A 19,621-nucleotide genomic window follows, 5' to 3' on the forward strand; every position below is an offset into this window, starting at 1 on the left:
AAGGAAGAACACTGTGGTTCTCCTGTGGCTACTTTAGGTATAAAATCCAACTACAACTACACTTGTGACCATCTTAATGGACATTAAGAAGGGAGAAATTTTAAACTGCAGTAGAAAATTCTTAATCTCACAAGGAAAAATGTCCAATGCAAGCAAGAAAAAAACAGAAAAGAAAAAGACACTGTACTGTAAGACTAGTGAATAAAACTGTTCATTTTCCATCAATATTGGAAAGGTCAGAAAACTCAACTGTATTATAGCTTTCTGATTTACACATTGATTTTGTGAGAAGGCTATATGATCAAGTCTGTTAGGTTTTTCATTCATAACAGAAATCTGCTAGCATCGCTTTCCATAAAGCATTTCCAGTTCTTCTATACATACAAAAGATCAACATACGAAGTTATGTGTTGTGAGTGGAACATGATCAAGGAAGTCAACTTGTAATTCTTCTCCAATCAAGGATGCAGCATCTGTACTCCAATCCAATCGTGCTTTTTTACTACAAAAGGAAAGAAAAGCTCTTAAATATACTGTAAGCATTCATTAAGATATTAGAATTATGATAAAACCAAAATATTTGGAAACTTCATATATTCCAGATATTCATTAGTTAGAAGCAGAACTACCTTAAGATACACATGATAATACATTTTACTTTACTAGCTGCAGGATTCAAAAATTGCAAGCGATAAGACTTAATATTACATTGTTCTCCATGGACATCTGCAGGAAGGGCAAGAGTGACACAAGATAAAAATGTATGAAACATCACATGACTGCCATGACTTCTGTAATCGTGTCAGCCATCAGGACACAAGCACATAATTGCAGCATTTCCATGCTGATGTCATTGTACGTGTCATTATTTTGGCATCATCACCAACTTTGTTAAAGATGTTGCTGCAGATGCTATATAACACACTTGAACACTTAAGTTATCTGGAATTAACACACATTCAAGTGCAGAAAGAAAGCTGACATGATCCATGATTTTGGCTTAATGTGGCCTTCAGTACAAGCCTTAAAAGGACTGAAGTTATTCTCTCCGAGATTTTGGTAAATAATCATTTGACCTGGTCCCACAAAAAGCAGAGGAATATCTAAAGCAGGAATCATAACCATTTTTTAAAAAAATCATACCTAAAGATAAGAATCTGCAGCTGCTATATGAAATGAAATACACTGAATATTATCTTCAATAAATTCATGGAAAGAAGTTATTTAAACAGTTTAATTCAACTGAATTCCAATTCTTACCCTTTATGTTCACTAAGTAATCGAAAAACCGCACAGCATTCTGGCTGCAGACCTCTAACTTTGAGTGCTTTCATGAGACAGTCATGAAGAGTCATTCCATTACGTACATTTACCTATTAAATACAAAAATAGTTTTTTTTTCTAATTCTGAAATTATTTAGCTTGTTAATCTTCATATTTCACTTATAGAGTAATTGTTTTTAAACTCTGGAAGACTCAAATCATTAGACAACAGCCTGATGACTTAAATGCTGGGAAACTCTTAAGTGCAGTGCAGTGAATATAACTGAAGATTCCCTTCCTTACTATTGCCACTTCTCTTTTCTTCTATTGCATCTAACCCTGTAACTCTATACAGTACACATTTGCCTGGGAGAAACCCTGACTAAATTCAGGTAGCTTATTTATTTTAAAATGCATTAGTTACAATATGGCAGCAACTTTGGAAGAGATTTACTTCTCAAGAGAGACACACACACTGTCCATTATGTTTGTTAAGGTTATGGTTACACTGGTGCTATATCTGCATTTATTGTTTTTGGATCTGATTATTTTTGCAGGATGGAGCAAGGATGAACTGGAAGAGGGAAACTGAAGAGATAGAACAGCAGAGATAAAACATTATTGGCCAGGAGATAGGGTCAATGTACCTAGACCTTTGCAAAGCTATAGTAGCTACCAGGATTACTTGCACCTGGATATTGATGAGTCTAAGTAGGGTTTTTTTTAATCTCTTGGGGAGATTCCTGTCACACAAACTGATAATATCACTGGAAGGCTGGTTTATCAACCTCACCTAGTCCCAGAGACACAGATCTGGGTGACATCTCCCTCAGTTCCATCGTATCTGGATTATTATAGTGTACTCTACCAACACTGTCTTCAAAGAGTACTTGGAAACTACAACCGACCCAAAATGTAGCAGCCCAATTGTTAACAGAGACTGCACTGAGAGCATAGGACTGATCTTCCGAAATAGTTACTTTGGCTTTTCAATTTGATTCCAGGCTGCAATTCAAACTGCTGCAGACAATCTCCAAAATCCTGAATGGTTTAGCACCAATACATTTAAAGGATCCTCTTTTTCAGTCTGAGCTTAATGCCTACTGAAACTGTTTTTGGAGGCCTTTTGTTCAATTTGACAAACTGTTTGGTGGCCTTTCTAAGAGAATGCATCTTAATTCTGGAATTCCCTTCTCAGAGAAACAATTTCATTTCCTCACTAAAATCCTTCCAGAAGATAAGAAAATCTTCAGTTCTAGGAAGCTGAACTTCCTGATATACTGACATATACTGATATACTGATTTAACAAGTTACTCTTTTATTGCTTATTACAGCTGTTGTTGCATTGGAATTCATTCTGCTATTTTGGGGCCTCCAGCACCCCACGTAGACACCCTAAAGCACTATGAGATTGTTTTATGGACTTTTAGTGGCAAAATAACTGAATTTCAGTGGTGTGACTTTTGTGTTGAGAACCAGGGCAGTAATGGTGGGAACAGGAACACAAGGCTTATATAAAGTAAAACACTCACATTCCCACCTAAAAAGCTCCAGAGCTAAAGAAAATGGATCAAAATCACACCACCATTATGTGACAACAGTATATCCAAATTCTGGAAGTCCAATTTTATGTAAAAATGATAAACCACAGGTGAGAATATGAGCAAAAGGCCTCTGTCAGTGAAATACACATATCCACACATTAAAACCATCTTAAATCTCCCAAACCACTGAAAAACAGGGTGAAACACGCTGGCCTTTCTCTTTTGGTGATATCACCACGGCTTCCTAAAGCCACCCAGATGGGTGAGTTGCCCCCCACCCCCCACCAAAGTTGTTCTGCTTTAAACCAATGCTTTAAAACTATTTATATTGTTGTGAACTGCCTAAAACTGTACATAGAATAGACAAAATACAAATTATATGAATATTGTTAACATGGGTTCCTATCAGATTCACCATTTTAGATTCTGATTGACAGGAAACCTGGTAATTGTTAATCATGGTAAGCAATTGTGCAGATGTATTATATTAAAGCAACCAAGGAAAAAGAAAAAATTGCCTGGATGAATGGAAACAGACATGATGGTTTCCCATTTCTGCCTTTAAAATTCACAGTAGACAGCTCAGCAGCATTACACCTAAACTGGACTTCTCTACAGTACACAATCTACCCTCATATTTAAGCACTTTATAGTAGTCATAGGCAACAAAAGGTTAAACTCCATACAAGCAGAGAAGGGTTGGAGAACGCCGTCACCGTTCCATACTTGGCAAAAAAATTGAGTAGGATGCCAGAGAAGAAAGCATGAAAAAGCAAGAGTGTTCTTCACAGACAGGAAACATTTTTAAAGATAGATAACTTCTATGGGTTAAATTAAAATTCTGTCTAAACCATTACTGTGAGTACAGAACCTTGTCAACCATTTAACAAAAGAATCCATTTCAGACTCTTTCTAATTTGCCTGAGCTTATATAATTTTTGCTGCTGATGTTTAATGATCTATATTTATGATGTGGATACAAGTCTAAAATTCTTTAAGGTTCAACTCAGTAGTCATTTTCAAGCCAAGAGCAAAACACAAGAAAGCATCTAATATCCAGAAAGGATGTATTAGCAGGACCCACTCATAAGAGAGGGTATCCACATATTCAGTGAAATGATACTAGTCTCACTACTCTTTCCAAAGTTACGTGTCTGTATATTGAGTAAACATGTTGAACAAAATGTCAGTGTATCCATCCTGGAGTCTCTACATTTAAACATTTTTAGACTACTGGGGAACTGGAATGTTTATGAACTAGTAGGGAAAAAACAGTGAATCTTTTATTTTGCCCCAAACAAGAAACAGACTCACCACTGTGCGTTGCTTGTTAGGCAAAAAAACACGAATAGTGTTACTTGTCTTGGAGGAATCTAAAAGTTTCCCATCATCAGATGCTCTGCGCTGATAACCAAACTGCTCAACAATAGTAGGTGAAATACAGCTGGATCCATTGAAGACAGAGTCTTTTAATCCAATTCCATCCGTAAGAGCCTTCCAAGCTCCATGAATGTGGTCCATTGAAGCAGCTTTAAGCGACAAAACCTTTAAAAGAAAGACAAGTCTACTTAGGAGCATGCTGAAACCAGTTTCTTATTATTTTGCTATAAAGAAACTATTTGTGACACCAAAGTATAGTATGGGGATTTATAATTCAATTATTAAATATAAGAAAACTTCATTAACAACTGTGCTTATTTTGCCTTAGAGAGTATACAGTGATATATACACATATTTCTGCAGAAGCATACTGTGACCACTGGTAAGACAAACTGTCTACATTGCTAAGTTTTCTACATTATTACTTCCTTGAATCAACAGACCACAAGCATTCACAATGGCAAAAGACATACTAAGTAATTAATAACTTGTTTTCCTAATTTTTCTGAGAGAAAATCCAGGTATTTAGGTTATATATGCTACTTTGTAAGTCATAGGAATTTATTTCAGTTCATGAAGGGCATTTTTTTTAAAAATGGTCACCTGTGGCTGCAGGGAATATGACACTAACGCAACAGGGACTGACATTTTCAGCCATTTTTTCCTTTTTTTTTTTTGATGAGGTGAGGTCTTGGTTTTTGGTTTTAAAGGTAAAGTAAGTATGCTAAGCCAAAAACTCTGAAAAGTTATATTCCCGAATCCCTGTATTTTGTTGTCAATTTTCAGTAGTATGGTTTTGGTAGGAGAGTCTAAGGGCCTTAATTTAGCAGTATTCAGGAAAGAAATTAATTCCCAGTTACACTGTTAAAGAACTTATGTACTGTATAAGGATCTTTCTTTATCATAATCGCTGATCAAGGGCCTCATTTAAATATTGTGCTAAACCATGATGTGTCCTAACATAATAACTTAATCTACCCATTGCAGTTCAGTATTGCATAGACCAGGCTATTATTACTTATTCAATAATGTTTCTGGCTTAGTATGATGTGGCAACTTGACCACCACTGGCTGTATTCTCTTTCCCCACTACAATTTCTCAAGCATTAAATGCAGACATTTTTTATACCATACAGATAGCTATGCCTAATCAATTATACAGACAACTATATTTCCGTCCTTATAACAGACATATTAGCTTGCTAATAGCTTCTTAAAAAGATAGTAGTCCTGTTTCCACGTTGGAGGGATTCATTCTTTTTCCATCAGCCTGTTCACTCATCAGTACAGAATTTTATATACTAATATAATGTTAACAGACACAGACAAGATTGCATTATTACCATAACAGACTGGAGAACAAGGGTATCTTTAATTGTATTGTCGAAGGCTTTCACGGCCGGAATATGATGGCTGGTGTGGGTCTTCTGGGCTGTGTGGCTGTGTTCTGGAAGTTTTGTTTCCTAACGTTTCGTCAGCATCTGTGACCGGCATCTTCAGAAGCACAGACAGGAGCAGTTCTCTCTGTGCCCAGGATGATGTGACCCTTTTTTGGGTATTTATAGAGTTCTGAAGGGGGGATTGGGGGTGTGGGGGGTTAGGGGGTGTGGGGGGTGGGCTTTGGGTTAACAAGTGGCTGCTGATATCAAAACAAGCAGCCACTCGTTAACCCAAACCCCCCACACACACACCCTAACCCCCACCACACACCCCAATCCCCCCCTTCAGATCTCTATAAATACCCAAAAAAGGGTCACATCATCCTGGGCACAGAGAGAACTGCTCCTGTCTGTGCTCCTGCTCTCTGAAGATGCCGGTCACAGATGCTGGCGAAACGTTAGGAAACAAAACTTCCAGAACACGGCCACTCAGCCTGGAAGACCCACACCAGCCATCGTATCTTTAATTATCAGTCCCAATCAAAACTGATCTTGGAATTTAACATTCCCTGTTTGATCTAGGGACTGAACACTGAATTGAAACTCTATTCTTTTGTACTAGATTAGTATAAGCATACGCAGTTTAAAATAATCTATTCAGATAGCAAATATTACTTCAGTTTCTAAAAGTGTAGTGTGGTCTTCATTAACAAAATCTGACCAAATTAATTTGCTAGAGAATCTCCAACAATTAGAATTCTGCACATAAACTGGAGAGAACAAGTACACTGAATGGTGAGAAAAGAATGTACCTCTTCTCTCTATGCGCAACCTATTCCACCCACTCAAAACTAGGTTTAGTGGCGTCTTCCTTCTACTTCCGTGTCCTATTTTGTACTGCTTTTGCAATATACACCGAGAACTTAGAATTTACCTTGTTAAGGTCAGAAGTGTTCATCATTTTCAGAGAATACTATCCATAAGACAGATACACACTGGCACTCCCAGGCTGAATCTATGACTCACTTAAATTCCTATAAGAACAGATGAACTCACCCAGTCTGACTTTCTATCACATCCTTTTTTGCCACTAGGAGGGAAAAAGGAACCATGATTTGACAACCTCTGCAGACCAGGTGAGAAAAACTGGAAACACCAGCCTTTGGGGTTCCTCTATGGCCTCTGGCTGAATACTGAACAGGCAGGAAAGAGAAAAGTCTACCTGGAATTGTGATGGCAGCATGGGAAAAATGGTATAGAATAAGCATTTGAGGCAGGAAATTTTCCACAGCTATATTTTTCTGTTGAAAAATTTCCATATTAAAATGTGCACTATTTCACAATATTAATATTATAATTAAACAAACATTTTTCATATATATATCTTGTATAGACAATGCATATAGGCATATGGCTTTGGGGTTCTGGTGGCAGGATAACAGCTTCCAGTGCTTTTGTGTATTTTTCTTGACATTCAAACAATCTAAGAATCTCAGTAGCATATACTTACTATGCCTTACATTATTCTGGTAGAAAAAGTAAATATTTTGAGTAACATTTAAAACCATATTAGAATGGATGTGGCTATTAAAGAAAAATGGAAGTAATTATATGGCATGTAAAATAATATGGGATACTTTAGGCTACAGTCCTATAAATTATAATAAAATAGTTAATCCTTCAGGTGCCACAAGACTCTCTTGATCCTGTTTTTGTTTTTGTTTTTTGCTGTAGAAAACCATCCCTTTAGAAATCACAATATGACAATGTATTGAATAACTGCAACTACTGTGGTTTATAAATCATAACTTACATCTAGCACAATGAATGAATCCAGGCAACCACTTATTCAACAATGTTGCATTATTAAACAATAGTGGGATTTTTCTGGAATATTTTGAATTTCTACTTTTCAGAAACTATTCAATACAATTCAATTAGATTCGAACACAGCATTCTTCAGTTTCAGAAATTTAAGCGCAAATCCCCAGTACTACTTGAAATGACAATAAGAGAAGAGATCCTAGTAAAATAATAAGAAAAAGCAGCAGAAGAAAATGGTTGAAGGCTGCAATTGGAAGAACAGAAGCAGTCTCCATAATCATCTGAAGTTTTCTTATATAAATTGATGATCAAAAGTGCATCACAAGGCTATTGGTAAATATGTGAAATCATATAGAGTATTTCAGATTGACTATTTCATATGTATTTGAAACAACAGTTACTTATGTAAACCCATGTTTCTATGAGTCAAAACAATAAAGTATGATTTAAAGGCTCCTTTACCAACCAGGAAAATCACATTCTTGCTTACAGGAAGCCATCAAAACAGGGAAGGGTTAAATATTGAATAGAAATTATTTCATAGAAGCACTTTTCGGTTTATGTTACTGATTGTTAGGAGCCATGATCTATTGTAAATTCACACATAATTTGAATTTCATTTCAGGATATTCCTCATGGGTTTCAGTGTACTAACAGCTCTTTTCTGAACCACTGTTCTGCATTTTTAAAAAAATTTAACAGACTATAAGATTTGGGGAAAAATAGATCCCAGAAGCCTACAGAATTCATGCCATCATTAATAGGCATTTTAACTAATTATCTCTGATCAAGTGCTTCTGAAAGGTCTGCAGATTTTGTTCACGTTACATTAAATAAGTACCCTAATTAGTACATTTGTAGCTCTTGGCACCAATATCAACGTTTCTATAGGTCAATAATGGTGACATCAACAACAGTTCATTGAACTGCCAGTCCAGATGGGTACTCTGATCATGAGTAGCAAAAGAGGTAGAACATTATCAGCACTCAAATGTTGACATTTGTTGTTCACCACAGCATGTGAACATAATCAAATAACTGGCAACTTGCACTTGATATTCCTTGTCTATGCTATTTATTTAAAACACTGATAACTCACCTTTTATCTAGAAAATTCAGGCAAGCTCTGTCCAGATTTCTTCTTCACAACAAACCTATGAAGTAGTTTAGACTGAGAGATAGCAAGTGACTCAAGGTCACCAATGATTTTCATGGCTGTGTAGATATCTGACACAAAGCTTTCTAGCCTTAGCTCAGCATTTTAATTGAGAAATTTTAACTTACTGGAGGCTAATCATTGGGCTTTATAATTATGGTGGTCACTGCCTACTTCAATACGGGAATCTGAGGTTCAAAAGTACTCACTATCATTGACCTGATGTTTGTTTATTGCCTGTGGTTTGCTGAAAGGAATTATTATTGCCAACTCACCTACAGTCTCCTGTGCCATTTTTCATACTAACCTTATAATCTTCAAAAACAGGTGTTCCAAGTATATACAGGGTATCACTAGCCTTCCTTCAGAAGGTCAATAAGGAAAAGTCTGAAATTTATTTCCACAAATTTAATAAATCTGTGATTTTTGGAAAGCACTGTAAATCTTCATTTTACGGAAGACATCTGACAAGTAGTCTGATGTATATTTGCCACTTTAGGGTGTTTAGGTTTTCTTGTTCCCGAAGGAGACATACTACATGAAGAGGTCTGTGAGATAATCAGTGCACAGACCCATTACTAAGCAGAAATTAATACATCACCAATATTTTATTTCCAATAAAAGAGTTCAGTTATTGCCAAGATATTTTTTTACATGTCAGATGCGAAATACACGAGACTCTAATAAGAAATACTGACACTATTTCGATTAGAGAAAAATTCATTTCTTTATTCCTCCACAATTTGAATAGGAATTAAATGATTAATTCAAAGATAAACAGCTAACAGAAAATACCACCTGATTTTGAACTTGGGAGTAAAAAAGACTCCAAATATCAATATATGTAATAATAATAATAATTTATTAAACTTGTATGCCAACCAACTCTTAACGACTCTGAGTGACATCTATATCTATATCTATATCTATATCTATATCTATATCTATATCTATATCTATATCTATATCTATATCCATATCTATGGGCCATGGCTCTTTACTTCTGATAATAGCTATAAATCTAGTTAGATAAGAATTCTAAAGATAGCTTTAAGTGTTTTGGTTTTACTACTGAATTCATAGCTTCATTAGGATATAAGAATGCAGAAACAGTTACCAAACAAATATGAAACACAGAGTTTCAGAGAAATGTAAATTTAATCCCTAGATCCTGCTTTGTGGTGTCTATGAAAAATAATTTTATGCCAACATCTCACCTTACTAAATATGACACATTTCAACACCAGCGGGGCTTCACAATAGCCCAATTTAATGAGCTGCCATCAGTGCTATCAGGTAAAAATAAATAAATAAAAATCCACTACTCCTAAAGAATTTGCCATTCTGATCAAGATGAAGTCAAACACATGTGTCACGTTCTTCTGTATTTCCTTTTTTATAATTCATATTATTATTTATTTTACGTGATACACCACCAACTACAAAAGTCTCTTGCAAAGCAAATTTAAAATTGGGCCATTAAAAACAGTAAAAAAGATTGATAACTCAAATTATTAAAACCAAGAGTTAAAAACTTGTATAAAAAATGTTTTAATGTCCTTTTAAAAGCTAATAAAGAAGTCAGTCTTCTTAACTCTGGAGGGAATGCATTCCAAAGACCTGGGGCAACATCAGAAAAAGCTCAATCCAAGTCACCACCAGACAAGCTTGCAGCAACTGCAGATTAGCGTCTTCAGATGATTTCAATAAGCATGAAAGTTCATATAGGTGTTCTATCATATAGCTTGGACCTAATCCATGCAGGGGTTTAAAGGTGAGGAGCACCACCTTGTATTTACCTGAAAACAAACTGGCAGAAAATTGGCATCACTTCTGTCTTCAAACAAGCATAGGGACACTTTGGTCCAAGTATATAGATAGCAAGGGAATAAGTCTGATAAAAGGATTAATAGTTTATGTTTTAGATTCTAAACTTTAGAAAATTAAAATTAGAAATACAATAAGAAAAGATAGAATTAACCAAGGACAATCTATGATTTAAAGTGCTAGGTAACACCTCCCTACAGGGTATACATGTGATATTATCATCTCATCTGATCATCTTACTCTTCAATCCTTATTTTTTTCATTTACCAGAAAGTTTTTTTTTAAGATTTACCTAGCTCTGGAATAGGCAAATTAAAAATAATGCATTTATCAAACTGCTTTAAGAACTGAAGGTTGTATTGGTGGTAAGAACTGAAGATATTATGCCAAACTTGAAATAAAAACATGATTATATAGCATGAAATCACCACCAAACTACAAGTATAGTCTCAAATTATGCTGGGCACAAAATACATCATTTATATAATGGCGGCCCAATGGTCCTTTGACGGGCGATATAAACAGTCACCTACCAGAAATTCCACAATGGGAAAGTTCTATGCCCTAATGATCCTTTAAAAATGAGATGCCATTTCCTGTAAAAGGATTATGTGCAATTTGGGCAGCAAGCAAATTTTACATTATCACTGCAGCAACCACAAATTGAAAAGTTTTGAGGAAGATCAGTGTGAACTGATTTTAAAAAAATTGCACAAACATGTTTTCCCAAAAATAAATAAATAGACAACTATTGGGGAAAAGTGAATATTTAACTTTTTTGTTGAAAGTTAAATGTCTTACCTATTAAACAACTAAAACTAGTAAACTGAAAAGGACTATAAATAGCTCTGAAAATATATTCAGGAATTTGGAAAGTTTCCTTTTAGAATTCATCCATATACAGTATGGCAGAGACGTAGCCTTTACTGATTTTTTTAAAAATTATTTGCATCTGATTTTTAATGCGTTGCTTTCGCTTTTACTTTGTAATATCTGCACTTCATATTCTAATCCTTCGAAGTTCTAAACTCTTATACCTATCAAGATGACATGATAATCATTATCAATTCTCATTTAAAAAGCATATATTTCTTCTTTTCAAATGTCTTTATTTTCAAGGGCTGACCCATATGTTTCAGAGATGGCACAACAATTAAAGACTAAGGGCTGGAGTACACATATTTTGCCACGGGGATGCTGCCATCACCATCCTGGTTAGAATATACAGAAGTACTTACTGCGTGGAGCTCCGTGATCATGCACTGAAATCCCATGCTCCCGTTTTCAGCAACATCTCCACCATGGCAAATGTAGTTATGTGCTCCAGCCCTAAGAATACCAAATGCAATATGTCTGTCATCATAACTAGGCCATATCAGGTACATTAAAATAATATACCATATATAATCTCCTTAAACTATATAATTTAACTACTCCTCAGTAAATAAATTTCTGTTTTCCCATCTTGGTACATACCAAGCCTTCAACGTTTCTGCTTGGTCTCAAGTTCCACTACAGCACCGAGCTTCTATCATGATACTAATCACTACTGTATCTAATGAAATAAGTTTTTTTTTCTGTATATGTCTACCAAAAGCTTTTTAGAAGCAAACAGAGGAATCCTCCCATTTATGTATGTTCTTTAAAGAATATTTTCAGGGTTTTAGCCAGTTCAGTTTAATGTTGAACTTTTAGGTATCAGTAAGATTTATCAAGAAGCTCTTTAGTAACCAGAATCACTTTTTACAACTGTATAAGATACTTGTTTGAACTCTTAAACCTCTTTAAAACTCTTAAAATTTACCTAGATTTCTGACCAGACATACATTAGATCCAAGGCCAGTGTAGAAGACAGACTGATTACTGAAGGATGTACTCAAATCATGGTTTAGCTATGAAGTTTACTGGGTGACCTTTGGCCATTCTCCAACCTAATTTTCCTCATGTTATCATGGGAAAAAACAAGATAAATTTTGCAAAGGAAAAATTACTCTATTAAACTGTTACAAAATTGTTTTCAATATCTGCACTACTTCATCTCTCTGCCCATGCATCTATTAGCCCAGCCCAGCCCATTCTTTCCATCACCCAGTGGCATTTCATAATATATAAAGTTTGGGAGGGATCTGGAAATTGATCTAATACAACTCCCTACCCAGTGCAGGAATCTACTATTGCAGCATTATAACATTTAATAACATAACTTGGAGAAATGTTCCTCTTCAGAAATGCAATTTTGCTACAAAGCACAAGGTTTTAATCACCACCACCATAGTAAAAAAAAATGCTGAAAATCTGCACCAATGGGTACCACTATTAATCCTTAGAGATGTAGATTAAATGCTGCATTAACAAAGATCATCTTCTCCCTAACTTCTGCCAGCCTTCCCTAGACTGGAGTCCTCTTAATAAATAGGAGCCCTTTGATTTGTAGGACAACTCAGCTCAAGCCTCTCTGAATAACTTGAAGTGGAAAAATTCAAACTAGTGGTTCATAGGTTACCATAATAGCAGCTGCCGATATATTATTTGTCAGCATTAGATAAATCATTCCAGCTTAGCCTTTTAATTACAGAAAAATACTTACTCTATCAAAATAATGACAGTGACACGAATCAGCAACACCAGAAGGTATTTGAAAGATGGGGAGAGAAGCGAATCCTTTAAATCCTTGTTATTTGATTCAAACTAACTATGCAAAATATATGCTGTATTTTAAAAGTATTTTCCATAATTTTTATCTCAGCAGAATATTTAAATGTAATTCTGAGATATGTTACACCAGAAGCTTTTAACCCAGCTACTTACTCAACACTGTATAAAATCAGGATTTTTATTAAATGACATCAATAATACTTCCTGCAATAATTTCTTATTTCTGTAATACAACAATTATTCATCAATTCCACTATATTAAGTGGAACTTATTATTGAACAGAAATATATATTTTATCCTTAATAACACCACTCTTGTAAATTTAGGGACTTTTCCTTTTACCATAGCAATCAATGAATATTAACATTGAAAATAAATTACAGGGTGAATACCAGGTGAAGCACCCCTGGAAAATAGGTGCTGGCAGTGGGAATTACCAAGCTGCTAACCCCAAGGCACGAGGCAGGGCCAGGATGTGAAATTCCAGAGGTCTTCTGAAAGAGGAAGTTTGAGACCTCCAGTCTTCCACCCTACCAGTTCAGCTATCTGCTACAAAAAGCTTTGCTTCAATCAAGGCAAGTTTACACCTCACTGCAGTCAACTTAGAAAAGCTGTACTGCTTCAGTCAGTGGTAGCTTATATGTGGGCTGAAGAATGGAATGTTGCATACTTCATGAGCTTGGGAATCAGGATAAGCTCTCTTTTCTATGCTTAATGTGTATAAATATTGCAGGTATCTTTTTGCATTTGCACAGTTAATGGTTTCTATTCCTTTAAAGAAAAAATGCACATTATTTAAACATTGCTAGGAAGGGCAAAAGGCTGAAAACAGAGGATAAACACAATTAAGGATTAATCTGATAGAAAAGAGAAGGAAAACTGGTGTGCTTGAACTGCAAATGAATTAACAAAACAGAATTCCCTCTTATTCTCTCCAGTGCAGACTCTGCATGCCCTACTCTGGAGAGTCTGTTAATCCTGTGAAGGAGAGTTAAGTAGAAATGGGAATGTAAAGCATGAAAGAAACATCTACCTCTTCAGCCGTGTCTACTCTTCTGGTAAACACCATCTGATACATCTCACTGTAACTGAAAAAGGAATTATTTTTTAAAATAAAAATTAAATTAAACTTAAATTATGTTTACTAGAGATTTGTATATAAAACATAGAGGAGAAATAATTTGTAGGTAGGAAATATACTATGCTTGTGCTTCCAGTAAATTCAAATGACCTAATGCAAATAATTTTTACATAACACATTAATCAAAAATTGGAAGAAGATTTGGCGATACAGAATATAGTGGTTCTGGAATCACAATATACTCTAAATATATCTCATGAGTGAGCCTATCTCTAGAAAGTACGGTAGCATATTGGTTAGCATCTTCAATTGACTATTTGTTCTGCTATTTTGCTATGTGTTGTTTTTTTTTTAAATTATTATTTCTAACTTGCCTGAACACTGCCCAGAATGACTGTGAACTGTTCTAGTTCTAAGGGTCCCCAACATTCTGAAGTCAATTGTCAAGGTACATAGGCAGTTACAGTAGTAAAGTCCTGCACCTTGAGTGGAAGCCCAGTGTATATTGTTAGATTTATCCTTTGAGATTTTTAGAGTATTTCTGATGTGCCACTATTGGTACTGTGATATGACAAGAAAATTATTGTCACAACAATATTTAATTAAAAAGCAGAAAAGCTAGGAAAAATATGTATGAAGGAAACTGAAATGAATTAAAGGGTGTTTGTTTTTTAATGTATGTGTAGAGAGTAAGAAAGATGGCCCTGACAGAGATATGCAAGATCCATCACCAGGGCAACAGGGAATGAAACATCTCTTAAATCCACAACAGGCAGATAATATTCAGAAGCAGCACAGACACTCCCTAATTCACTAAGTATAAGGAGGAGATATAGCACAATCAGACTTTCAAGATTCTGTTGTTATAGCCAATCTCAGTAGTTTTAGACTTCCTGTGGAATTGATTTATTGGTCTGATCTACTTAATGGGGCTGATATCAAATCTGATGGCTTACATGCAGAAAACTCTGCAGGTAACCAGAGGCACAGCTCCAGCAGTAGCTGGATATGAGGTCTTGTTTGTGAAGTTGGGCTCTAAGGACAATCTCAAACTCATGTAAGAAGCCACATAGTCAAATTTATTTTTATTTCAGAGCAGATGCAACATGATCTAAAGGCGAGGGATATTAATATCTGTGTAACGGTAAGATAACTGATTGCGGTGGACTGGTGCCATGGTGGACTGTTGTGAGGTGTCATAGAGGTTGACACGTCCCCTTCTCTTACTTAATATTTACAAGCTACCAGGTCATCTGCCAGCATGAAGTCAGGTATTGCCAATATGCAGATAATATTCAGTTGTGTATCTTGACTGTGGGATGAACAGGGATATGGTTGAGGTTCTGTCCTAATTTCTAGATGCTGTGAGAGTATGGATGGGGATGAACAGGCTTACTCAATCCATCAAGATGGAATGGTGTTGAGTGTGGAAACTATGGAATTCCAGAAATATTCCATCTTTGTTTCTGGATAGGTCTGCATTTATAATCTCGGGTTCCTCCTGGACTCACAGCTCCTGCTCAAAGAGCAGGTGGCAGCTGTGGCTAAGAGGCCCTTTACAAAGTTCCATCTTGTGCTCCAATTATGACCTTCCTCAAACCAGGAGGCTTTGCTCACTGCCATTCATGCTTTAGTCACCTTCCATTTGGATTACTGCAATATGTTCTATATGTGCCTTAAAGACCACCCAGAAACTGCAACTGGTCCAGAATGCAGTGGCTTGAGCAGTTATAGGTGTTAGTCGATTTGGCCGTGTAACAACTCTGCTCCAAGAACTGCACTGGCTGCCAGCTTGTTTTGGGTGTAATTCAAGCTGCTGACTGTCCTCATTAAAGCCCTTCATGGTTCAGGTCCTGGATATCTGCAGGATTACCTTTTCCCACTGGTCCCTGCACATCCTTTGAGATCCAGAAGAGAAGGCCCCTTCTTGGTTCCTTACAGAACATCATCTGTAGTGATTCCCCCTTATATCAGACAAGCCCCAAGTCCTTCACACAGTCATTAAGACCTCACTGTTTCAGTGGACATTCGGGTGGCTGAGAGGTCATATTAGTCTCTCCTAGATGACAACTGTGTTATGGTTATTCCTCAGTGCCTGAGATATTATTCATTATATTGGCTATATTGTTATGTTTATGTTATGTTTCATTTCTAATCTTAGAACTTTTCTGAAGGTCTGTAAACTGTTCAATGACTGGAGTAGCATATCAGCTTAGCAAAACAAAAATAAATAACATTAACAACCTTGAAATACAAGAACTAATGCCTTTATTTCAACTTCTAAAGTGAACTACTTTAGATTGGGCAGTTACTGTAAAAGACTTACAAAAATATAAAAAACTCTAAAGATTAAAGATTAATGGCAGGCAAAAAAATTTAAAATATTATGTTTATTATTAGAAACTGCTATTAGCAACATTCTTTAAAAAGAAAGTTCTTGATTATAAGCCAATATAGCTTTAATCCTTAAAAAAATGAATACGTATTCTACTTCTTATAAATGACTTTTTAAAACAGTTATTGTATTCGTATTGCCATGGCCTGTCTGAATCTCTTGAGAGGGCCTGCTGGTTTCTCCCTCCTTCAGCAGTCTCAGCTGGCCGCTACCACCCCCAGGCCTCTACTTCAGCCCCAGCCCCACCACCACCAAGGAGTGCCATTATGCAGGGCAGCCAAAAGGGCAGAGCTGGGGGAGAGATGGGGGGGGGAGTTCAAGTGCCCTTGAGGTATTAAGGGTGGACAGACTGCCAAGTGCCCAAATTTTGAACACAAGACCACAGGGCTGTAACTTCAGGGAGTAGGTGCAAATACTATTCATTCAGCACCACCGTAACTTTGGTGGTAACAGTCGTAACTTGAGGACTACCTGTACAGAAAGTGCCCACCATCTAACCCAAATCACATGTACTTCTTCTGGAGGGAAGAAACCAGCAGGCCTTCTCAAGATGTTAAGACAGGCCATGACAATATGAATAATCAAGCTCATCTAAGTCTTTCTTATAGCAAGAACATTCAACCTAAGTTTATAGCTTATAAATTTCTGGTTGTTTTAGTCATATGGCAACCTCCTAGGGAGCATATACAAACTGTTTATTTGTCTTTGAAGTCAAAAAGGATTTCACTAAGAATAGTTTTGGGTTATTAGCTCTTCAATAAGAGGATGGAAAACAGGTGTTGATGATTCAAGGAATGTTTAATACCTGCATGTTTATCACCTGATCTTTTTAAAGAAAGAAAATAATTGAAGACCATGCATAAAATGAGGAGATTTTCTTCTGTGCTTAATATCAAAACAAGTAACTTACTGAATCTTTTGTAGAGAACACCAAAGCACTTGGATTATACTAAATTCAAAAACTGATTAATTTTAAATATTAATATTAAATATCATTAAATATTAGCTGATTTAAATCTCTCATTCCTGAAGCAATATTATAAACACTGAAAACTGTATATAATCTATATACTCTATGAACATGTTATCACACTACAACTTCTGATTAAAAACATCATACAACTGTTCTGTTTAAACACACACAAAAAATCACGTCCCAGTAAAATCCTATTAAGTTAGTATGCAGCTAAAAGAATCCCACAGTACTTGGCAATCCTGCAGTATATGCTAAATAGAAAGAATTTCTACAATAAACTAATAATATTTTTTCCCCAAAATGGTGTCAGCTTAGCAGACCAGCTAACAACTTCTCAACTGCTCATTCATTTTTATGCCTGTTAGAAGAGAATGTGCAAATGTTCTAATATGGGTAAGTATAAGCAATAAACTAATAATACTACCATGGGCTAGGAGTAGCCTGGCATAATAATGCAAGCATCTAAAAGGAGTTCTAGTTCTGTAAGTTTTAATCTACCTTTTTTTACCTGACAAATTCAAACAACATATTTTTCTCCCCACACAATTTATGAAGTATTTTCTTGTTACTGATCTTATTATGTTACGTTCCTGACTGTTACTGGTCATTGTTTTAGGATCTATTATGTTTTAAACTTAATTACTGGAAATGGGAATTGTGAGACTGAGTCTGTGGATTGAAGCAGCACAGAAGCCCAAGTAAATAAATAAATTCCCATGGATAACAATAATGTGTGAAACAAAGTCAGACTGTTGAAATTCCCCTGATTGTTGAGGCACTTTTTCAAACAGCTGCAACCAGAGGAATTGCTGCCAGCCATAAATGCAATTGCCTAGTTTGTAAGTTGTTATTCATATCTACAACTGGAACAACGAGGAATCTCTCATACACCCAGTCATAGGACCTTTAATGTGCAATGCATAAATTCTAGGCAAATACTAGGCAGGCTGCTACTGACTGCATCCAAGGGCCCCAAAGCAGAACAGTCTATCTTTTCTGTACCAAAAGATGTTCAGCATGCATCTATAAGGAAACCCCCTGAATGAAGACTTCTTCATAAAAAACAACATGATTACCTCCCATGAAAAGAAAAGCAATAGCCTAACCGCTGGCACAGAAAAGCAGCAGCTAGTGTTAAAGACCTGATTTAAGACTAGTCAGTCCAGAAATAAATGCACATACAAACACATTCCCAAGTAAAGTCATGCTTCCAGAGTCTCTAATTAATTCTATCTTTTCATGCAACTGAGTGCCAATGTAAAACTTCCCTGAAGGCTTCTCTAGCAATTATGCCACTGAGTTGCTGAAATATAGTGGTGAGGAGCGTCAATAAGGAAGCCCTGAATTCAAATTTCACTTCAACCCTAATTGAAATCCACATTCCTGTGCAGCCAGCTCAACTGTGCAATAAAGGTCACTTAACTTTTTTATATGTCACAATGGCCACCACGTATTTTATAGTCTTTTCCTATCTTGCTTCTACTCTCTGGAATCACAGAGTACACACTAAACATCATTTTGGGTCTGATTTTGTGGGGATCAAAAATGCCCTTGAAACATTTTTTTTTTCAGATCTTTTATGAAATTGGAAAAATAATTTGTTCTGATTACAATACTCAAGAACAGTTTAACTTTCAGCAGTGATGGAGTTAGATCATGTTTGTAAAATTGTGTGTGTGTATGTAGTGACTTCTGAGCTGGGAGAGTGGCTCCAACAGATCCCAGGAACAACATCAGAGCTCCCTGTCCAGAAGAGTGCAGTGCTAGGAACAACTAAGATACTGCGCAGAGCCCTCAAACTCCCAGGCCTCTGGTAGAGGACCTGAGATTGAGGAAGACATGTACCATCCATAGGGGTGAGAGGGGATTTAAATATATATATATATATATATATATATATATACACACACACACACACACACACACACACACAGTACATGTTTATACTATGTTGTAATTTTATTGCTAGGTCTGCTTGTACTAAGTACATACCAAATAAATATAACTACTATATCCCTGATATGACTTTGGGTATTCTTCCTTAGATTACACCCATGCCCCCAAATACACACTTGCCATTGATAAATGAAGTTCTTCAGAGGGCTGTTACTTATGTACTAATATATGAAAAATACTTTG

General features: G+C 36.0%; 1 protein-coding gene across 9 annotated transcripts in view; it reads right to left on the reverse strand.

Moving 5' to 3' along the window:
* Nucleotides 1-19,621, reverse strand: part of RAF1 (Raf-1 proto-oncogene, serine/threonine kinase) — a 113,040-nt gene that overhangs the window by 30,700 nt on the left and 62,719 nt on the right. For 3 of the 9 annotated variants that reach the window (XM_088134121.1, XM_007425567.3, XM_088134118.1), the window contains exons 2-5: nucleotides 11,613-11,703; nucleotides 4,123-4,353; nucleotides 1,261-1,373; nucleotides 400-502 (exon numbers count right to left, since the gene is read on the reverse strand). In XM_088134121.1, the coding sequence (XP_087990247.1) occupies nucleotides 400-502; nucleotides 1,261-1,373; nucleotides 4,123-4,353; nucleotides 11,613-11,648 (483 nt within the window). In that variant the 5' untranslated portion in view covers nucleotides 11,649-11,703. Of the gene's footprint in view, nucleotides 1-399; nucleotides 503-1,260; nucleotides 1,374-4,122; nucleotides 4,354-8,854; nucleotides 8,935-11,612; nucleotides 11,704-14,063; nucleotides 14,119-19,621 lie in introns of those variants that run through there. The other 6 variants (XM_088134123.1, XM_007425566.4, XM_007425565.4 and 3 more) reach the window with 3 other exon arrangements.

The sequence above is a fragment of the Python bivittatus genome, unplaced genomic scaffold (genome assembly GCF_059951505.1).
Source record: "Python bivittatus isolate LINGU-HERP-01145 unplaced genomic scaffold, Pbiv_v1 ctg000080_np1212, whole genome shotgun sequence".
Taxonomy (NCBI): Eukaryota; Metazoa; Chordata; class Lepidosauria; order Squamata; family Pythonidae; genus Python; species Python bivittatus.